Source organism: Phocoena phocoena, chromosome 11 (assembly GCF_963924675.1).
Source record: "Phocoena phocoena chromosome 11, mPhoPho1.1, whole genome shotgun sequence".
NCBI lineage: Eukaryota > Metazoa > Chordata > Mammalia > Artiodactyla > Phocoenidae > Phocoena > Phocoena phocoena.
The window spans coordinates 20,517,217-20,538,570 of record NC_089229.1 but is presented as its reverse complement, the minus strand read 5'-3'; the positions used below and the strand labels follow the sequence as shown (position 1 = coordinate 20,538,570).

At 41.0% G+C, this 21,354-nt stretch overlaps 1 protein-coding gene across 1 annotated transcript in view; it reads left to right on the top strand.

Moving 5' to 3' along the window:
- Positions 1 to 8,262, top strand: part of ANO4 (anoctamin 4) — a 354,975-nt gene extending 346,713 nt beyond the window's left edge. Inside the window, exons 25-27 of the mRNA XM_065888413.1 lie at positions 3,487 to 3,592; positions 5,132 to 5,327; positions 7,497 to 8,262. Of these exons, the coding sequence (XP_065744485.1) occupies positions 3,487 to 3,592; positions 5,132 to 5,323 (298 nt within the window). The 3' untranslated portion in view covers positions 5,324 to 5,327; positions 7,497 to 8,262. The remainder of the gene's footprint in view (positions 1 to 3,486; positions 3,593 to 5,131; positions 5,328 to 7,496) is intronic.
- The last annotated feature ends 13,092 nt before the right edge of the window (positions 8,263 to 21,354 follow it).

The window sequence follows — 21,354 nt, the reverse complement described above, 5'->3', positions numbered from 1 at the left end:
GCAAATGACCAACTCATTGGCACCACTGAGTTTTAATTCCCTTAGGGTAGCAGTAAGAAATTTTCTAGAGAGAAACTTGACTTTATGGTACAATGGCTTAAGAGAGTAGGAAGCCAGAAACCCGCTGCTTCTGAAAACAAACTTCCTAAGAATTTCACAACTTCTGATTCTCGTTCTCAGAACCTAAGTGCCAATGTAGATGCGTTGTGTTCCTCTGAGTACAGGTTAGCAGAACTCTGTGACAGATCACAAATGGATGTATATGACACACAGGCTGAACAAATAGAGGCATATTCTCAACAACCTGACCCCTACATAGAAATTATCTAAAATGCTGCCAACTTACCATAGCCATGAGTATGTGTTTCCCAAATATTAAAAAGCACATGTAAAGAATATTTTTAAAATACTAAAAAAACATAAATTAACATTTAAAACCACCACTTAAAACCCTTTACCTTTTGCATATCGCATGTGTACAGTTTTACAAATGGTCATTGTGTTTGATAATCTACTCTCATTGAGTGATAAAAGTGTTTCAACTTTCTAGTTTTCATACTTAAATTTAATGGCTGTTTATATTTGATGTATACTAGTTTATTCAGCTATGCTGAATAAAGGAATTCATTTATTTGCTATGAGTTTACAGCATGAACTTTAAGAATGACACATCTGAATCGTATTTTTTGGAAATGGTCAAGGAAAATGGTCTGCAAGATCAAGGAAAAACTATGATTTTCCACCCAGTGAATTTAGAAGGTATCTGAGGAGGAAGAGATTTGTCAAAATTCTTCAAATTAAAAGCCAAACAAGATCTGAGAAGCTAGGAGATGGAGCAGGCAAAACAAAGGGCAAAAGTCAAGAGCAGAGAAGAGCATAAATAGGAAAGGGACCAGTGGGTCCTGAAAAGAACTTCACTTTTCTAATGAACACTATTGTGTAGAAAGTTTAAGGAGTCAATGATGGTGACTCTTTTTTTTTAATTAATTAATTTATTTGTTTTTATTTTGGGCTGTGTTGGGTGTTCGTTGCTGCATGTGGGCTTTCTCTAGCTGGGGCGAGCAGGGGCTACTCTTCGTTGTGGTACGCGGGCTTCTCATTGCGGTGGCTTCTCTTGTTGCAGAGCACAGGCTCTAGGTGCATGGGCTTCAGTAGTTGTGGCTCACCGGCTCTAGAGCACAGGCTCAGTAGTTGTGGCACATGGGCTTAGTTTCTCCGGGGCATGTGGGATCTTCCCGGACCAGGGCTTGAACCCATGTCCCCTGCATTGGCAGGCAGATTCTTAACCACTCTGCCACCAGGGAAGCCCCAATGATGGTGACTCTTGAAGCAATTCAGGTTCCCTCCTTTTATGTATACTTTTGTCTGATAATTAACCATGTGTATAATAAAAAGCATACTGCTCCTTTTCCTTCTAGAATATTTACTTGGACTATATTTGAAATATAGGTAGCTAAAGAAAAATAAAGGAATTACATGTTACCTTAACTGGAAAACACAATTCCTGGTTCTTGACTACCTGTGCTCTGCAAAAAGTAAAAGAAGGTTAGAATAGTCTATGCAAACTTTTAGTCCTGAATAAAATTATTCTTCCTAAAATTTCAGGCGTTGTTTATTGGACCTATGACAGGAGCAGATTATGTAACAATATGTTAGAATGAGTGTTTTCAATGATTATCTAATCCTTATCATCACAGGGAGAACCAACAGTTTGAAGGCACTAACATTCGCTTTTTTTTTAAGTATGGTTGATTTACAACTTTGTATTAGTTTCAGGTGTACAACATAGTGATTTGATATCTTCATAGATTATACTCCAATTAAAGTTATTATAAAATATTGGTAATAATCCCTGTGCAGTATGTTACATCTTTGTATATTATTTATTTTATACCTAGTAGTTTGTACCTCTTAATCCCCTCCCCTGTCTTGGCCCTCCCCCAAGTCCTCTCGCCACAGGTAACCACTAGTTTGTTCTCTGTATCTATGAGTCTATTTTGTTACATTCATTTATTTGTTTTACTTTTTAGATTCCACATGTAAGCAGAAACATACAGTATTTGCCTTTGTCTGACTTACTTCACTAAGCATATGGGTATATATCCGAAGAAAATGAAAACACTAATTAGAAAAGATATATGCATCCCAATGTTCATAGCAGCATTATTTACAATAGCCAAAGCATAGAAGCAATCTAAGTATCCATCAATGGATGGATAAAGGAAATGTAATATGTAGATATATGTGTATATACACACACGCAATGGAATATTACTCAGCCATAAAAAGAATTAAATTTTGCCATTTGCAACAACATGGATGGACCTGAAGGGTATTATGCTTAGTGAAGTAAGTCAGACAAAGAAAAACAGATTCATTCTTAATTTCAGCACCAAGTACTTAGCATAAATATCACGTTACTGGCAAAATAATCATGATACATTACTATTATATTCCATAGACACTAATAATAATTAAGATGATGATATTGATGATGATAATGGTCACAGCTCATATTTTTGTAGTCCTTGATATTTTCAAGGATGCCCTGCATAGAAATTATCCTGTATCCTCATATGCAAATTAGTGCCGACCTTAAGGTTAGGTGCCTGGACAATCATAGTTTTTATTCGGACAAGGGAAATTTAGTATGTCTACACAGAACTGTTGTAATAACCAATATTTCCATATCTTCTCACATTTCTGGAGCGAATGAAAAGAACATTCAAAACACATGAACACTGTATGACGCTGAGAGTCACTTCTCAGTCTTCCCACCTGAGAATAGTAATGATACGGTAAGGATAAAATGGAGTCTCATGGATCTAAGTTCCTAGGCTAGTGCTTGGCACCTAGTAGATAACAGACATCTGTGGAAGTTGATGCTTACTCAGAAGTTACAGTTGGAGCATATTTTAGGAAGGACTCTAGTGGCAAGTGGCAGAAATCCAGTATAAACTGACTTAAAAAGAAATTCATTGGTTCAGGTAACCAGCAGGTTGGAGGGGTGATATTACGTTAGTAATGACTAGATCCCAAGTCTCCAGCAGTGTCAGCAAGAGACCACCTTTCTGCTGGCTCTGCTTTTGTTCTACTGACTGCATTCTCAAGCAGGCTCACTTCACACAGTTTGTGATGCCCACCAGAAGCTCCAGGCTTTTACCTTCTGTGGGCTTCGTGATAATTCACTAAGTAATCATTCTAGCAGAAGATCTGGTGATGAGTCTTGCTGATCAGGTCTGGCTCATCTTCTGAGCTGGGGTCAGCGAGGGGGAGAACTCTGCCCAGCCCACACGGATAATTCTTCAGAGAAGAGAGATTCTTTTACCAGAAGAGATGCTGGACAAGCAAAACAACAGATGTCTAGTATACAGAAACTTTGTATACTTTTCTCCCGTGAATGAGGACTACATAGTGGGGATGGAAGAGATTTGGGAGTCAGGAAAATCATAATTTGGAATGTAACACTCTCCTGTGTGTTTATAGATACCGAGACTACCGTGACCCTCCTCATTCACTGGTGCCCTACGGCTACACACTGCAGTTCTGGCATGTCTTAGCAGCCCGACTGGCTTTTATCATTGTGTTCGAGGTAAGTTTTCTCAACCAACTCCTTTATTTCCTTTGACATAATGAAGTAACTAGAAGTAACGAATTAATGTAAGTTATGAGAACTTCCAGTGTGATTATTTACATCCAGAAGCAGGATAAGTAATACTATGTAATCTCTTTCTCTTTTTTTTCTTCTCCTTAAAGTACTTGAATTTTCTAAGAAATATTTGAAAGTCCAGGGTTGACTGTTAAAGAATAAGTCAGGAATCATTGGTCCTAAATTTATTTTTTTAGTATTTATTTTTAAATTTTATTTATTTATTTTATTTTTATGGCTGCGTCTGGTCTTAGTTGTGGCACGCAGGATCTTTGTTGAGGAATGTGGGATCTTTTGTTGCAGCGTGCAGGCTCTCCGTTGCTGTGCACGGGCTTCTCTCTAGTTCTGGCACACGGGCTCCAGAGCACATGAGCTCTGTAGTTTGTGGCACGCAGGCTCTCTAGTTGAGGTGTGCGAGCTCAGGAGTTGTGGCGTACAGGATTAGTTGCCCCACGGCATGTGGGATCTTAGCTCCCCAACCAGGGATCGAACCCGCGTCCCCTGCATTGGAAGGTGGATTCTTTACCACTGGACCACCAGGGAAGTCCCATTGGTCCTAAGTTTAATATTCTAGGGCTGCTGTTCTTAAAATTCAGGAAAATTGCAGTTTTTCCATCCCCACGCCCAGAGATTCTGATACATTATGTCTGCAATTTGTTTTTCACAGCCCTCCAAGATGCTTCTGATGTTTAAGGACAATGTTTGGAAAACACTGAACTGAGTGTTACAAGTGGTGGCCTCTGGTTATGCATCATCATGACATTACTTATAAAGCATAATCTACCTAGTAACTGCCTGTATTATGTGTCAATAAAAATACACCACCTATTTCTTTTAGTCTTTAAGAAAAGTGCTACTAAAAATAGTTTGCATTCCCATAACTATACCCATAAATGGAACTTTCATCTCTCTTGTTACTTATATTAAAGCCAGATTAATACAAGTAAAGGCTGCCTCTTGGCTCAGACTAGAAGTTTCCTATTCAGGCATACCTCGGAGATATTGTGGTTTTGGTTGCAGACCACTGCAATAACGTATTTCACAATCTGTGAAGCATTTCAAAATATTTTCTTAAAATTTTCATAATAACACCCATTTTGTGGATGAGGGAACTGAGGCTCAGAGTGACTCATCCTCAGGTAAACAGATAGCTCTTAAGTGGTAAACGTAGAGCTGGAATTCAAACCTGGGCTTTCTGATTCCGCAGTATATTCTTCTGGCTCTCCTTTGCATTTTCTGGCCTTTGCTTCTCCGCCTTCTTTCCTGAGTCCTCTTCTCGTTTCCTGTATGGTGCCATTACACCAAGTTCAGTCCTCACCTATCCCTGTGACTCTGTTTCCTCTCACACCCACCCCCTGGCCTTATTCCACTCCCCAGACACACCAGAGGCTCCACATCCCTGTTCTCGACCAGCTCCCAGCGCTCTTTCCCTAAGGCTGCACAGTAAACCTGACTCTGTTGTATTCTCCCCTGTGTTTTTAGCACCTCGTGTTTTGTATAAAACACCTCATTTCATATCTGATCCCGGACCTCCCAAAAGATCTAAGGGATCGAATGAGAAGAGAGAAGTACTTGATTCAGGAGATGATGTATGAAGCAGAACTGGAGCGTCTTCAGAAGGAACGAAAAGAGAGGAAGAAAAATGGAAAAGCACACCACAATGAGTGGCCGTGACCAGGTCGGTGAGAAGTGTTTCACAGTCTGAGACCTCTCCTTGGCTGGGAGGGGCGCTTTCAACTCCCTGAATCAAAGCTTGCCATTGTTCTCCTGATGGGGGTGCAAATAAATCCTCTAGAAGCTTTCAAAACCAGCTTGTCTCTTACTAAAACTGCACTTTTAACTTAACCTTCCCTTTGCACACAACTCCTGCAACTCTTCTCTGTCTCCGTGTCACACTCTGGCCTGGCAGCCAAGGTCTTCATGAGTTGGCCTAGGTGGCCCTTGAAATAAACCCTCCTCCCCCTTCCACTCTAGCCTGGCTATTCTCTTTCATCAGAAAGAAGGGGCATGTTACCATGGGGATATTAAAGTCACTTTTTCATCTCACCCAAGATGGCCTTCCCTCCGTCACCCATGTATTGTTTCCTCCCAGGCTGATCCATGTCAGGCCACACCCGCCAAGCTTTCCTCAGACTCATCAGCCCACTGAGACTTACTCTTTATAAACACCTCTGGTTACTGCATCAGTACCCCATGTACTGACAGATATTGATATGTGTTGTTAATTTGTGATTTTCAAATAGTTACTAGGCTTCCCCAGCACAGCTGTAAGCATCTTTAAGAAAGTCTCTAGGGACTATAATTTATTCTTCCAGCTGGTTAGCACAGCGGTTAAGTACATGGCACCCATTAAATGCACATTTAATGAATAAAGGTTGGGTGCATTACACTTAAAAACACTGTAAGAAACTTTCATGATGTTCCCACATATCAGAAAGTTCTTCTGAAACCTTCTCTCTGGCAAGGCAATTACTATCTGTGTGTCCTTGGACAAGTCACTTAACTTCTCTGTGCCTCAGTTTCTTCAGTGATAAGATGAGCCCTCAGTTTTTATACTCTGTGAATCTAATATTCCAGCATTTCTTTTGCCTTCCTTGCCTTCATTCCTCTCTCTCCACTTGTTTGGAGACTAACTTCGAAAGGTTTTCCAAAATTTGGCCTCCAAAAGAAAAATGAGATATACAGGAAAAAATGTATGTTTTTCACTTTTCATATAGGTTACAATATAGCAGATATCTACAGAGATGTTTGTTGTTAAAATTAGTGAAGTTTTATCCTGCATTAAGAGTCCAGGAGGTTATTGTGAGTTGGGTATGAGGGTGGACTTGGAGGATATCACCTAGACCCCAGGCCACAGGGATAATATAATAGTATACAGATGTTGAATTGGTTCTGCCCTCAATTCCAAAGTAGGCCTTTGGCTTCACTAAAGGCAAGAAATGTTTTGCTACTTAGTAATTTTGCCATTTTCCAGATCTGCCATTTGGCTATATGAGTTCAGGAAAATTACTTAATTTTTCTGAGCCTGCTTATTGGGTGGAACTAATTTGCAGCTCAAATAAGGTTATGAGTGTGAGATATTTACAAAACAAAATGCTATCAAATACTATATCGGATTTGCACTGCTGTTAAGCATTGCACTGTAGTCCAGCGGATCTAGATCTGGCTGTCCGTTCTCTATCTGTATGACCTGGGGTGGAGCATTCCCGTGGATTCGGTGTCCACATCTTCAAGAGAAAAGGAGTTGGACTAAACAATACTTTAAGAGCCTATCTGGCTTTAACCTTCTGGGATTCTATCATTTGCTCCAAGCCCCTGGCCCCCTGCACCCATTCTGACCACCTTTTCTCTGGCTCTGGTCAGCTTTCAGAGGAGAAAGGCTGACTATCGGACGGCTTGAGCTGGGGGAGGAGGCACACATTATTAGTGAAGAGAACTGCTCCAGTGCCCAGAGACCAGCGTGCCACGGTAGACTATCCTCACCTCGGGGCTGTGCTGGGCTACAGGGCCCTTCACACTTGAGAGTTCCTTCTAGCCTCAGCATTGTGGGTTGGTTACTCCCCAAAGACGACATCTGTGCATTTTGCTTGAAAGCATAGTCTTTGTCTGTCTCTATTTTCCCAACAGTTGGCAGGAAGTCACCTTCCTTCAGACTGCCTTTCTGACTCCGTCTGTTCATTTGTAAAGCAGGCACAGCAATGTTTATACCATACCTGACTTGGTTCGGGGTTACAGATTCTTCGAATGCCTTTGATTCACACTAAATACAGACCATTGTACATAACGTCCTTTAAGCCATCATGTGTACTTCGGATTTTAATACCTTTTTTTTTTTTTTTTCTCCCAGGTAACAGTTCATTTGCAGGCCAAGGACCTGAATTCTGTTTACTTCTCCCAGCTGTGCAAAAGCACATTCCAGTGAATGACTAAAATGCAACCGCAGTGCATGTCGCCGAGGTCGGCAGTGGCAGGGGGGTCAGCACCCTTTAAAGGACTGCCTGGGAAACCATGCTGCTGTGAAATCACATTGCAGCCCAGCACACAAATGCTATCCATCCATAGACCATTCTTGACCAAGCAAGCATGCACATCATGGGCAGTTACATTCTCAAGTTTTTAAAACCAAGGGGAACTTGTATACTGGGCCTGTTTTTCAGCCTGTTTGCTACCTTTTTTGCATTCTATCCCATGTGAATTTTACAGACACTGGGCTGAAAAGGGTATTTGGACACCTGGACACACATTCCTAGAATGTCACATGGTCCTAATTCCGTGTCACCAAACAACACAAACAAGACCCTGTTTACAACTTTTTCTTTCTTTTTTTTAATTTCAGATCTTTCTGAGGAGATTATATATGACATATCTATAGCTATGTGTATGGCCATAGATGTATTTCTGTGTGTACATATGTATAGTCATGTATTCTTACATATGTACATACAAATACAGAGATATATAAAAGTACATAGAACTTCCTTACTTGTAAATAGCCAAAAGGTACTGACATGAATGATGAATTTTCACATTTAAATAGTCATCAACATGAAGCCATGTTTAATGCTTGTATAATGTGATGCAATAAAATTTAAAATAAATTTATGCACATGGAATATTTTTAGCCGGGTCTTCTGAAATTCTGTTGTAGTTTCTTCTCACAGAATACGAGGAATCATAGAGTGGGGGTCTTTAAAGAAAGTCTGTCACTCCCAAACACTCCTGAGAAATCACTTCATCCTTCAGAGAGACTACATTTTTCTTCCTAACCTACCTTTTCCATTTTGCTTCCATTCTACCTTCTTAGAGAGGGTGCCAAGCCAACTCATTAGAAATCACTCAGAAGAGTTTGGAAAATGCCACTGATGCACTTTGTTGAGGAAATGTGAAATATAACCAATGATACATATGATGCTTTTGATTACCCTGCCTGCTAGTATGCTCTGCTGATCCTAGCAAAGGGACTGTCTGTCTGGATGGGGGAAGCGGGGCTGGTGGGGGAGTTTCCTTCTAAGCAATGCCTGTTGTTGTAATTACTCTTCTTCCAGAGATTGCAGAACCTGACTTTGAATTATGTTATCAGCTGGCCTGTGCCAGTCAGGGAAATGGGAATGCTCTCATTACCGCATCCATCAACACTGTCTCATTTTGGCTGTGGAGTCCCAAGAACCTTAAATGTTTCCTTAGATGGGAACAGTTGGTCAGAGTGGCTTTGGGCAGGCTAGAACTTCAGCCATTTCGTAGTTTCTTTCTAGTACTCCTTCTGACCTGGTGTTCCTAGGAGTGAAATGCAGTTAACCCTTGAACACCACAGGTTTAAACTATGAGGGTCCATTTCTAAACAGATTTTTTTTTCAATAAATACGTAATACAGTACTACAGGACCTATGATTGGTTGAATCCATGAACCGTGGATATGGACGGCCAACTGTAAAGTTATACGCAGATTTCTGACTGCACGGAGATTGGCACCCATAACCTCTGCACTATTCAAAGGTCAACTCTACTAAACCTAGCAGAGCCTAAACTAAGGAGATGTATTTTATGGGAACTGAAGACAAGCGGCCATTGGCAGAGTTTTCTTTTCAATCATGGCTAAGAAGTCTGTGAAATATTTCACATCAGCCCTGGGGAAAGGGATTTCCAAGGAAAGTCTCAAAAGATGAAATACAAAGTGATGCTCCAAACAGACAAATTGCTCTACTGACCCAGTATTGTGACTTTTGCTTGTTATGCCTGAAGCTCTACCTCTAAGCATCATGAACCATTAGATCCTTGGATTTAATACATCCATAGCTTCTCTCCTACTCCTTGGAGCAGGAAGAGTGGCAGACGCAGGGGGAAGGAATGTGAACCCTCCTTGGGTTTGCAATGGGCCATGAACATTCAGAACTAGGTAGAGGACCACCCAGCACACTGGTCAGGATAAGGAAGTAAACATTTGTTAAGTATCGCTTTCTACCTGGTCTGAGTATAGACTGAACCTAAGACTCTGGCCAGAAATATCTTTTGCCCATGGAATTCTGCCTTTGCTATTGCAAGTGCCTCTGGCAATCACAATCCCTGATGCATTTCTAGCATATAATTCTTCTCTTTCCTCCCCTCCTCTCTCCCTCCCTTCATTTCTTTCTACCAGCACAGTGAATACACTCATTCATCTTCCCTGTTTTTGGTACAAGGAACACGTAGCGAGTATCTTAAGATGTGTTTAGGTTTGTAGAAGAGAAAGGCAAAGAAGGTTGTAAAGGGTAATTTCTGAGGGACTTTGTAAGAAATCAAGTGTTGGGAGTGACATCACCAAAATAGTGACATAGTTACTTTCTGACTTCCCTCCCTGTCCCAAGAAGAAAACTGACAACTATTCATGGATAAGACACCACTAAGAAAATCCTAGAACATGGCAGTGAGGCTGAAGCACCTCCCCCACACCACAGAGACCGAGACAGACAACAGTATGGAGGTTCCTTAAAAAACTAAAAATAGAGCTACCATGTGATCCAGCAATCCCACTCCTGGGCATGTATCCGGAGAAAAACATGGTTTGAAAGGATACATGCACCCCAATGTTCATTTCAGGGCTGTTTACAATAGCCAAGACATGGAAGCAACCTAAATGTCCATCAACAAAGGAATGGATAAAGAAGATGTGGTACATATATACTAATGGAATATTACTCAGCCATTAAAAAGAATGAAATAATGCCATGGACGGACCTGGAGATTATCATACTAAGTGAAGTAAGACAGAGAAAGACAAATACCTCATGATACAAATGAACTTATTTACAAACAGAAACAGACTCACAGAGAACAAACTAATGGTTACCAGGTGGAAAGGGTGGTGGGAAGGGACAGATTGGGAGTTTGGTACTGACATGTACACACTGCTGTATTTAAAATAGATAGCCAACAAGGACCTATTATATAGCAGCAGGGAACTCTGCTCAGTATCCTATAATAACCTAAATGGGAAAAGACTTTGAAAAAGGATACATATATATGTATAACTGAATCACTTTGCTGTACACCTGAAACTAACAGTTAATCAACTATACTCCAATATAAAATTAAAATTTTTAAAAATCCTAGAACATAGAGGTGAGGCTGAAGCACCTCCCCCACACCACAGAGACCAAGACAGGCGATATTAGAAGGTAAGAAGAATGGCTACATGCTGACCACATTACCCCTCCCCCAGGCCAGCACAGCATCACATTGAGAGGTCCTCCCCTGAGCCTAGGGTTCTTTTATTGGGAAATGAGACCCCAGGGTGAATATCTAGCCCCCACTGTGTTGTGGGTCGCTTCTTGGAAGCCCCCACTCTCGTCTCACCCCACAGGAATCAGGGGAAATCTATAGGGCTTGACCACTGAGAATCTAATTATGATAAAGAAGCAGGTAGGGGCTTGCAACAACCAGCACTCGGATCTTGATGGACCAAGTTCCTACCTGCAGGGCCCAACCAGCAGTCCCAGTCAGAGGCTTTGCTCACCTACAGAGCCACGGCTAGGGAACTCAGTGGGGTGCAGGTCTGCCTGATTCAGGTCCTCAAATGAAGAACCTTGCTAGCCCTGGAGCCTGGTCTGCCCTACCCAGGCAGGGGAGCTGAGTCATAGCCCAGCCCACTGCTGAGTGCAGCTCCCAGCACCCCCTGACCAGAAAGCCTGGAAACTACATAGCTCAGGAATGCTTGAGCACAGAATGGCAGGCTGAGCTGTGAAAATCGCAAAGTCTGTGTCACCACAGGGCCAGGGCACTTGGAAAGAGCGGATCAGATTGAGTCAAGACCACGAACAGCGAGCCTCGCCAGGCCTGCAGGTGTCCAGGGCTCTGTCCGGGGAGGGAAACTAATTCATAGTCCCACCCACTACTGAGTGTAGCTCCTGGCTGCTCCTGACCAGAAAACCTGATGCAGAACACCTGAGAGCACGCTTGGAGCTGGCCTTCCCATTTCACCCAGGCAGAGGAGTTAAATCATCACTTTATCCACTGCTGACTAGCTCCTGGCCCACCTGACCAGACAGCCTGGCCAAAACAACTGGAAGCTACATAGCTCAGCAACACTCAGAGAATATGGCAGGCAGAGATGATGGACTGCAAAGCAAAGCCAGCAGCCCTGTTTGGCCCCCTGGGGCATGGGTTGACTTGCGTCAAGACCACAAAGAGCCTTGCCACCCTTGGAGACGATTCTCCTGCTCTATCTGGGCAGGGAAACTAATTGTTGCCTGCCCTTTGCTGAATACAGCATTCAGCTTGCCCAACCACAGCACACTGGAAACTGTGCAGCCCATCCAACAACCTTGCATACGGTCATACTTGAATAGAAAACACAACCCGTGGCTTTTCTGTCTGCAGAGCAAAACCAGTGACCTCATCTGGCCATAGAAATCAGTGCACACTCTTGCCTGATTCAGATCCCCAAACGATGAGTTGTGCAGGCCCTGGAGCATGTCCTGCTGCCATACCAAGGCAGAGAAGCTAATCCACAGTTCTGCCTACTGCCGAGTATAGTACCCAGTTCCAACTATCTAGTAAGCCTGACCAGAGAACTCCGGTAACCATGGAGTCCATCCTACAACCTCACCTAAGTAGGGAACAGAGCCAGAATTCTTATCCAACTGCTTTCAGCCAGCAGTACCACCTCAGACCCCAGTTTGGGCAGTGGGCTCACCTGAAAATACACCCTGATAGCAAGTCCCACCTGCCCAAAGTTATTACCAGCAAACATGTCCAGAAACCCAAACTGAGCCAAATGGTGAAGAACTGCCTGTGTTAAAGAGAACCTATAAAGCCTGGAATGGAGACCATTTACTAAAATGCACAGATGTCAATGTAAGGAATCAAGGATCAAAAAAACAGATAAACATGACACCGCCAAAGGACACAAATAAAGGTCCAATAATTGAACCTAAAGAAATGGAGATCTACAAATTGTCAAAGAATTCAAAATGATCCTCCTAAACAAATTTAGTGACCTATAAAAACACACAGCAGACAAGTAAACAATCAGGAAAACAATGCTAAACAAAACAAGAAATTCAACAAAGAACAGAAACCATAAAAAAAACAAATCCTAGAGCTAAAAATTACCATGACTGACTGAACTGAATAATTCAAAAGAGAGATTCAAAAACAGACTTCACCATGCAGAAGAAGGAATCAGTGACCTAGAAGACAGGACATTTGAAATTGTCCAGTCAGGGGAGCAAATAGAAAAAAGAGTGAAGAAAGAATATGTGACTTATAGGACACAATTAAAAGAAACAATAGTGGCATTATGGCAATTCCAGAAGAAGAGAAAGAGAAAGAATATTTAAAGCAATAATGGCTAAAGACCCCCCAACCTGAGGAAAGAAATGGATGCCCAGATTCATGAGGCCCAAAAGTCCCCAAACAGGTAAACCCAAGGAGGGCTACACCATGACACATTATAATTAAGTTGTCAAAGTGAAAGACAAAAAGAATTTTGAAAGCAGTGAGAAAAAAGAGTGGAGCTACATACAAAAGAACCTTCATAAGACTATTGGCAGATTTCTCCACAGAAGCTTTGCAGGCCAGGAGAGAATGGGATGATATATTCAAAACATTGAAAGAAAAAAACCGTCAACCAAGAATTCTATACCTGGCAGAGCTGTCCTTCAGAAATGGATAAAGACCTTCCTAAACAAAAGCTGAGGGAGCTCATTAACACTAGAACTGCCTTACAAGAAATGCTAAAGGGAGTTCTTTATGTGGTGGTAAAAGGATGCTAATTAACATTACAAAAACACAAGAAGGTAGCATAAAACTCAGTGGTAATGTTAAGTATAGTGGCAGAGAAAGATTCTATAATACAGTAATGGTGGTGCATAACTTATTTACAACTCTAGTTTAAAAATTAAAAAACAGGGCTTCCCTGGTGGCGCAGTGGTTGAGGATCCGCCTGCCAAGGCAGGGGACACGGGTTCGTGCCCCGGTCCGGGAAGATCCCACATGCCGCGGAGCGGCTGGGCCCGTGAGCCATGGCCGCTGAGCCTGCGCGTCCGGAGCCTGTGCTCCGCAACGGGAGAGGCCACGACAGTGAGAGGCCCGGGTACCGCAAAAAAAAAAAAAAAAAAAATTAAAAAACAAATGTAGTAGAAAATAACCACAACTACAATAATCTGTTATGGGATACACAATATAAAAAGTATGTAAACTGTAACATCAATGTGAGGCAGGAAGTAAAAGTATAGGAATGCTAGCAAAGTTAAATCGTTATCAGTTTAAAATAGGGTGTTAAAATTTTAAGGTTTTATATGCAAATCTCATGATAACCACAAGAGCCTACAGTAGTCACACAGACACACACATACCATGATAAAGTAATAAAGCATACTGATAGCAAAAGACATCAAAATAGAAAAAAAGATAGCAGTAAGAAGAAACAGTGGATCTACAAAACCACTAGAAAATAATCAATAAAATGGCAATCCATTTAAATGTAAATGGATTAAATTCTCCGATCAATCAAAAGACACAGAATGGCTAAACAAGATCCAAAAAAAAAAGAAACAAGATCCAACAATATGAGACTCATTTAGCCTTAAAGACACACATCAACTGAGAGTGAAGGGGTGGAAAAAGATTTCAGCAGATTGTAGTTAAAAAAAAAAAAAAGGCAGGGGTAGCTCTATCAGACAAAATACATTTTAAATTAAAAATGGTAAAAAGAGGCAAAGGTCAATCCATAATGATAAAGGGGTCAACCCATCAAGAAGATATAATTGTAAATACATATCCAATATCAGAGCACCTAAAAACGTAACCCAAAAACTAACAGAGCTGAAAAGAGAAATACACAGCAATATAATAATAGTTGGGGACTTTAATACCCCACTCTCAACAAGATAGATCATCCAGATAGGGAATCAATAAAGAAACAGGTTTGGACAAAATTATACATCAAATGAACCTAACAGACATACACAGAGCATTCTGTCTGACAACAGCAGAATACCCATTCTTCTCAAGTGCACATGGAACATTTTCTAGGATAAACCATATGTCAGGTCACAAAACAAATCTTAGCAAGTTCAAGGAGACTGAAATCATACCAAATATCTTCTGTGATCACAATGGGATTAAACCAGAAATCAGTAACAAGATGAAACTGAAAAATTCACAAATACATGGAAATTAACACTCCTGAACAACCAATGGATCAAAGAAGAAATGAAAAGGTGAAATAATAAAATCTCTTGAAACAAAAATGGAAACACAACCTACCAAAATTTATGGGATGCAGCAAAAGCAGTTCTAAGAGGAAAGCTCACAACAATATATGTCTACATTAGTAAACAAGAAAGATCTCAAACACCCTAACTCTATACCTAAAGGGACTAGAAAGAGAAGATCAAACTGAGCCCAAAACTGACAGAAGGAAATAAAGATTAGAGCAGCAATAAATAAAATATAGAACAGGAAAGCAATAGAAAAGAGTGATGAATTAAGAGTTGGTTCTTTGAAAAGGTAAACAAAACTGAGAAAACTTTAGCTAGACTAACCGAAGAAAAAAATCAACAAAATTACAAATGAAAAAGGACACATTACAACTGATACTACAGAAGTACAAAGGATCATAAGAGACTACTATGAACAACTATACACCAACAAATTAGACAACAGAAAAAATGGAAAAACCCCTAGAAACATACAACCTACCAAGACTGAATCAAGAAGAAACAGCAAATCTGAACAGACTAATTACTAGTAAAGATTGAACCAGTAATCAAAAATCTGATGACAAAAATTTCAGGACCAGATGGCCTAACTGGTGAGTTTTACCAAACATTTAAAGAAGAATGAATGCCAATCCTTATTTTAAAACTTCCAAAAAAATCAGAGAGGAGGGAACACTCATTTTATGAAGCCAACATGGGCCTGATATCAAAGCCAGAATAGGACACTACAAGAAAATAAAACTACAGGACAGGGCTTCCCTGGTGGCGCAGTGGTTGAGGGTCTGCCTGCCGATGCAGGGAACACGAGTTCGTGCCCCGGTCCGGGAAGATCCCACATGCCGTGGAGCGGCTGGGTCCGTGAGCCATGGCCACTGAGCCTGCGCGTCCAGAGCCTGTGCTCCGCAACGGGAGAGGCCACAGCAGTGAGAGGCCCGCGTACTGCAAAAAAAAAAAAAAAAAAACTACAGGACAATGTCCCTGATGAATATAGATGCAAAAATCCTCAATAAAATAGTAGCAAATCAAATTCAGCAGCACATGAAAAGGATCATTCACCATGATCAAGTGGGATTTATCCTTGGAATGCAAAAATGGTTCAACATACACAAATCAATAAATGGGATACATCACATTAATAGAAAGAAAGAAAAAATATATGATCTTAATAGTGGCAGAGAAAGCATTTGACAAAATTCAACATCCGTTCACAATAAAAATTCTTAACAAATTAGGTAGAGAAGGAATGTTCCTCAACATAGTAAAGGCCATATATGACAAAGCCACAGTTAACAACATACTTAATGATGAAAGGTTAAAAGCTTTTCCTCTAGGATCAGGAAAAGACATGGGTGCCCACTATCACCACTCCTATTCAACATAGTACTGAAGTCCTAGCCAGAGCTATTAGGCAAGAAAATAAATAAATAAATGCTATAAGAATTGGAAAGGAAGAAGTAAAATGGTCTCTATTTACAGATGACATGATTTTATATATAGAAAATCCTGAAGACTCCACAAAAAAACTGTTATATCTAATCAATCAATTCAGTAAAGTTGCAGGACACAAAATTAACATACAAAATCAGAAGCTTTTTATACACTAACACAAATTATCTGAAAAAGAAATAAAACAATCTCACAGACGCAACAAAAATAAGATATTTAAAAATAAATTTAACTGAGGAGGTAAAAAATCTCTACCCTGAAAACTACAAGACATTGATGAAAGAAATCAAAGAAGACACAAATAAATGGAGAAATATCCCTTGTTCATGGATTGGAAAATTTAATATTGTTAAAATGTCCATACTACCTAAGCCATTTATAGATCTAATGCAATCCCTGTTAAGATTTCAATGGCACTTTTTTTTTTTTTACAGAAGTAGAAAAGACTATCTTAACATTTACATAGAACCACAAAAGACCCTGAATAGCCAAAGAAATCCTGAGAATAAAAGAACAAAGAGGGGGGCAACACACTTCCTGATTTCAAGCTATATTATAAAGTTACAGTAATCAAAAAAAAAAAATATGGCTGGTTCAAGATGGCAAGGTAGGAAGAACCTAAGCTCACCTCCTCCCACAGACACACTGAATCTACAGTTAAATATGGAACAATTTCCTCTGGAAAAAACCCCAAAACTAGGTGAGCAACCCATTGGGAAAAAGATAAAAACCCCACAAAGTGGGTAGAAGAGGCTGAGACGCAAACTCACCCTAAACCCCATCCCCAGTGTGACAATCTACAATCAGAATTCAAAACCTGGACCTTCTCCCTGAGGAGGAAAAGGTTTGAACCCCACATCAGGCACCACAACTTTTAAGGCCTGCAACCTGAGAGATGAGCCCCCAAAATAGCTAGCTGTGAAAACCAATAGGACTCACATCCCTAAGAGCAGAGCAAACCGATAAATGGCTCTTAGAGGGCTCACATGCTCAGACTCACTCATCCCAGGGACTAACACAGAGGCAGCCAATTGTGAGGTGCTTAGGACACTTATACGGAAAACAAGTTGGTGTAGCTAGAGGCAGGGTCAGGGAATGGGTGATATGGGAGAGGCAGTCAAAAGTTACAAACTTCCAGTTATAAAATAAATAAGTCATGGGCATATGATGTACAGCATGGTGATTACACTTAATAATACTTTATTGTATATTTGCCAAGAGAATAGATCTTAAAAGTTCTCATTACACACAAAATATTTGATAACTATTTGTGATACTGGATCTTACCTAGACATACTGTAGTCATCATTAAGTAATATACACATACTATATAGAAATATCAAATTATTATGTGGTATGCCTGAAACCAATATAATGTTATATGTCAATTATATCTCAAGAAAAGATAAATAAGTATAGGGATATAATGCACATGATGTAGCTAACACTGCTACATGGTATATTTGAAAGTTTTAAGATCCTAAGAGTTCTTACAAGGAAAAAACTTTCTTTTTCTTTTTTGTATTTATATGAGATGATGGATGTTAACTAAACTTATTATGGTAATCATTTCACATTTTATGTGAGTCAAATCATTATGCTGTACATCTGAAAACTTAATACAGCACAGTATGTCAATTATATCTCAGTAAAACTGGGAAAGTAAAAAGAAAGAAATCAAGTGTTTATTGAACAAATGCATGCAAAAACAAACAACATAGCCAGCAAAAAATTAGCATATGTTTCTGATGAACTCTGTTTCCCAGTGTTGATGGTGGAATATGTTAATTATCAGGTGTAATGAGTAGGCCGTCATTTGAGGATTTTTTTAATATACCTAATCTTATGAGTCTTCATAAGACTAAAATATTAGAACTATCCTACTTCAACACTATAATCTTCATTAAAACCTCACCTGTGTGGATATAAAGTTATCCAAATAGTTGGCAGGGGGTTAATCGTGGAACTGGCAAAATTTTATCTTAGCTGATTTTTTAAAATGGAAATCTCTCTAGAAATAACTTTCTATGTAAATTTTCTATAAATATGCTTTCCAGGGGGGTCTTAAATAAAGGAAATTGCAACCCATTTATCCTTCCTTTGATGATTCATTGCATTACTGTAAGAATAGTCTAACGTACACTAGAGGCAGATTAAGAACACAGCAGGGGGCTTTCCTGGTGGCGCAGTGGTTGGGAGTCCGCCTGCCGATGCAGGGGGCGCAGGTTCATGCCCCGGTTCGGGAGGATCCCACATGCCGCGGAGCCGGTGGGCCCGTGAGCCATGGCCGCTGGGCCTGCGCGTCCGGAGCCTGTGCTCCGCGTTGGAAGGGGCCACAGCGGTGAGAGACCCGCGTACCGCAAAAAAAAAAAAAAAAAAAAAGAATACAGCAGGGGCTTCCCTGGTGGCGCGGTGGTTGAGAGTCCGCCTGCCAATTCCGGGGACACGGGTTCGTGCCCCAGTCCGGGAGGATCCCACATGCCGTGGAGAGGCTGGGCCCGTGAGCCACAGCCGCTGAGCCTGCGTGTCCAGAGCCTGTGCTCCACGGCAGGAGGGGCCACAACAGTGAGAGGCCCACGTGCCGCCAAAAAAAAAAAAAAAAAAAAAAGAATACAGCAAAAGCCCCTGGCATGCAGCAGACGCTCCTGGATTCAAAGGGAAGTTCTGGTAAAAGTCCTAACTCTGCATCCTAGTCCTTCAAACCAGCCACTCTACTTACATAATGTTTCTTCACCTTAGTACCAACCTCCATGTTAGCCAGGATCTCCTCACATCCCCTAGAAGAGCAGGTTCCTTCACTCCTTCCCAAGCTTTACTTATTCCTTCCTCCATGCACCACACTCCCTGGAAAAACATTTTTCCTCTCTTCTTTCTAGTCAGATTACCTCTAGTTTTAAGGTCTAGCTCAGACTTCAACTTTTCAGCAAGTGTGTCTCCCAGCTAGTCCTATCCACTGGGCTCCCCTCTCCCCAGAAGTCTCCTATCGCACAACCTACCCCACTCACTCAGACTCTTTCCCCATGTGTTATTAATCCACTGGTACATGCATATCTGCCTATATCCCCAGAGAGCTTGTAAGTGATAGAAATCAAGAACCCCACCTTCACTTTCCCCAGTGCCTAACAGAGCGTCAAGTATTTAGTGCTTATAGGATGCAATCAGTGTTAACTCATTTTCCTGTAAATAAATTTCAACATGAAAGAGCCAAGTGTAAAACCTCAATTCATAAAATCCTCTTAGTGAAGAAGTTAAACCCACTTAAGTCCAGCTATTGTTTTCCCAACAGGGATATTGAGTAAATTCCCCAGATCACCCATTGACTATCTGGTTTTAGACACCAATTTTATAATATTTTCAACCAAAAAATTAAGGAAGCTTGCTGAATAATGTTTCTATGGCATGAGTGGTTTTAAATACTTGAAGTATTCAATTTGGAGCCCATTAATATCCTGGTAGGGAGGGGTAAATACTAAAGGTGTTATCAGTGGGACCCTATGCACAGCTGCACTCAGCTTGCCTAGACCTTAGCCCTCAAGGAGGTAATCTTTAACTTTCATTGATTCAGACCTCACTAATTAGGAATTTGTGATCATTTAGAAGGGCTGGGGTCCAATATGCAAAGCAAATCCAGTGAACAAATAGAGGAAATATTCAAACCATTTTTAAAGGAAACACTTATATACAGTTTATTTGCTATCGCAAATCCAGTTTCTTTTTCCTACTAATTATCACTATCTAGTCCAGTATTTCTCAAACTAAACTCTAGCTTATATTAGAATCACCTGAACCCAACCACTGCCTTTTCTGATTCAGGAGTTCTAAGGCCCAAGGATTTCAATTGCTACAAGTACCCAGGTGGTGTTGATACTGTTGGCTGGGAATCACACACTGAAAACCACTGATCTACTCAATATTTTGCCGTAATTTGAATACACTCTACAATGCAAGCTGAATTGTTCAGTTTTATCTGACTGTATAATATTTTAAAGAATATTACCCTGGTGGAAAGGTCGGTGGGTAGCAATTTCAAGCTGTAATAGTTATCAGTTTATCATATTTAATACAAAGCACTGTCACTGCAGTTTCCTTGCTGAGCAGAGCAGTGGGCGTTGCTTAAAGGAGTGGGTCAGGGCCACATAGAGGTCTGTCACTTTGCCTTGCACTTTGTATCTCAGAAGCCTGAGAATAAGCCCTCCTAACTCCAAGCCCCACCCTCACAAATTTAGGAGTGAGCTTACATCAACACGTTCCATAGAGCAAAATATCAAGGTCATGGGGCTTTGGCGTCAGACAAAACTAACTTCAGATCCAAGGTGTCTGACCTTAGACAAATGATTTAACGTCTCTAAAATGCACTTACCTTGTGAAGTAGACACCGTAGTACACTGCGGAGATCCCCCTTCAGTGAAGGACTGCTAGCCTCTGCCGTTGGGAGGGCTACAGCAGACAGCTTCCGCTTCTCAGCTCTTCGGGAAGGCCTTATTGCAGAGGATCACGTGGTCCAAGACCACGCCCCTTCCTGTGCCTACCCACATCAATGACTGGTTGACGCCGGGATGTGAAAGCCTGACTACCTTGGCCCAATGGGGTTAAGTCTGAAGTTAACTCCCCGCACTTCAGAGTCTCTGTGGGGAGACCATCCTTGGATTGGCGTTACAGCTCAACTTCCACCTCTGCCCAAACCTGCGTCTCTCGTCTTCCTTCCACAGGTCTCTTGCCTTTCTTCCACAGGTGTGGATCCTAAAGGCGCCCCTTAATAAACATTAAGCACACCAAACTCCGTGTCAGACTCTGCTTCTCAGGGAATCAAACCTGTGACTCATTTAAAAACAAACAAGTGGTTGGAAACTCTAAGAGGCAGTAATTTTGTAGATTTGTGGCCAGGCTCTTGTTCTAGATGCTAAGAATACAGCAGTGAACAAAGATGACTAAGTTTAAGAAGAGAGATCGTGAAAGGCATTAAGAGACTGAAATCAATTTTTAGGTACAGTATTGACTGACTACTTGCTATAAAAGGGAATAATACTTCTTCCCATCCTCACTCCCCCATCTGCCTAGGTT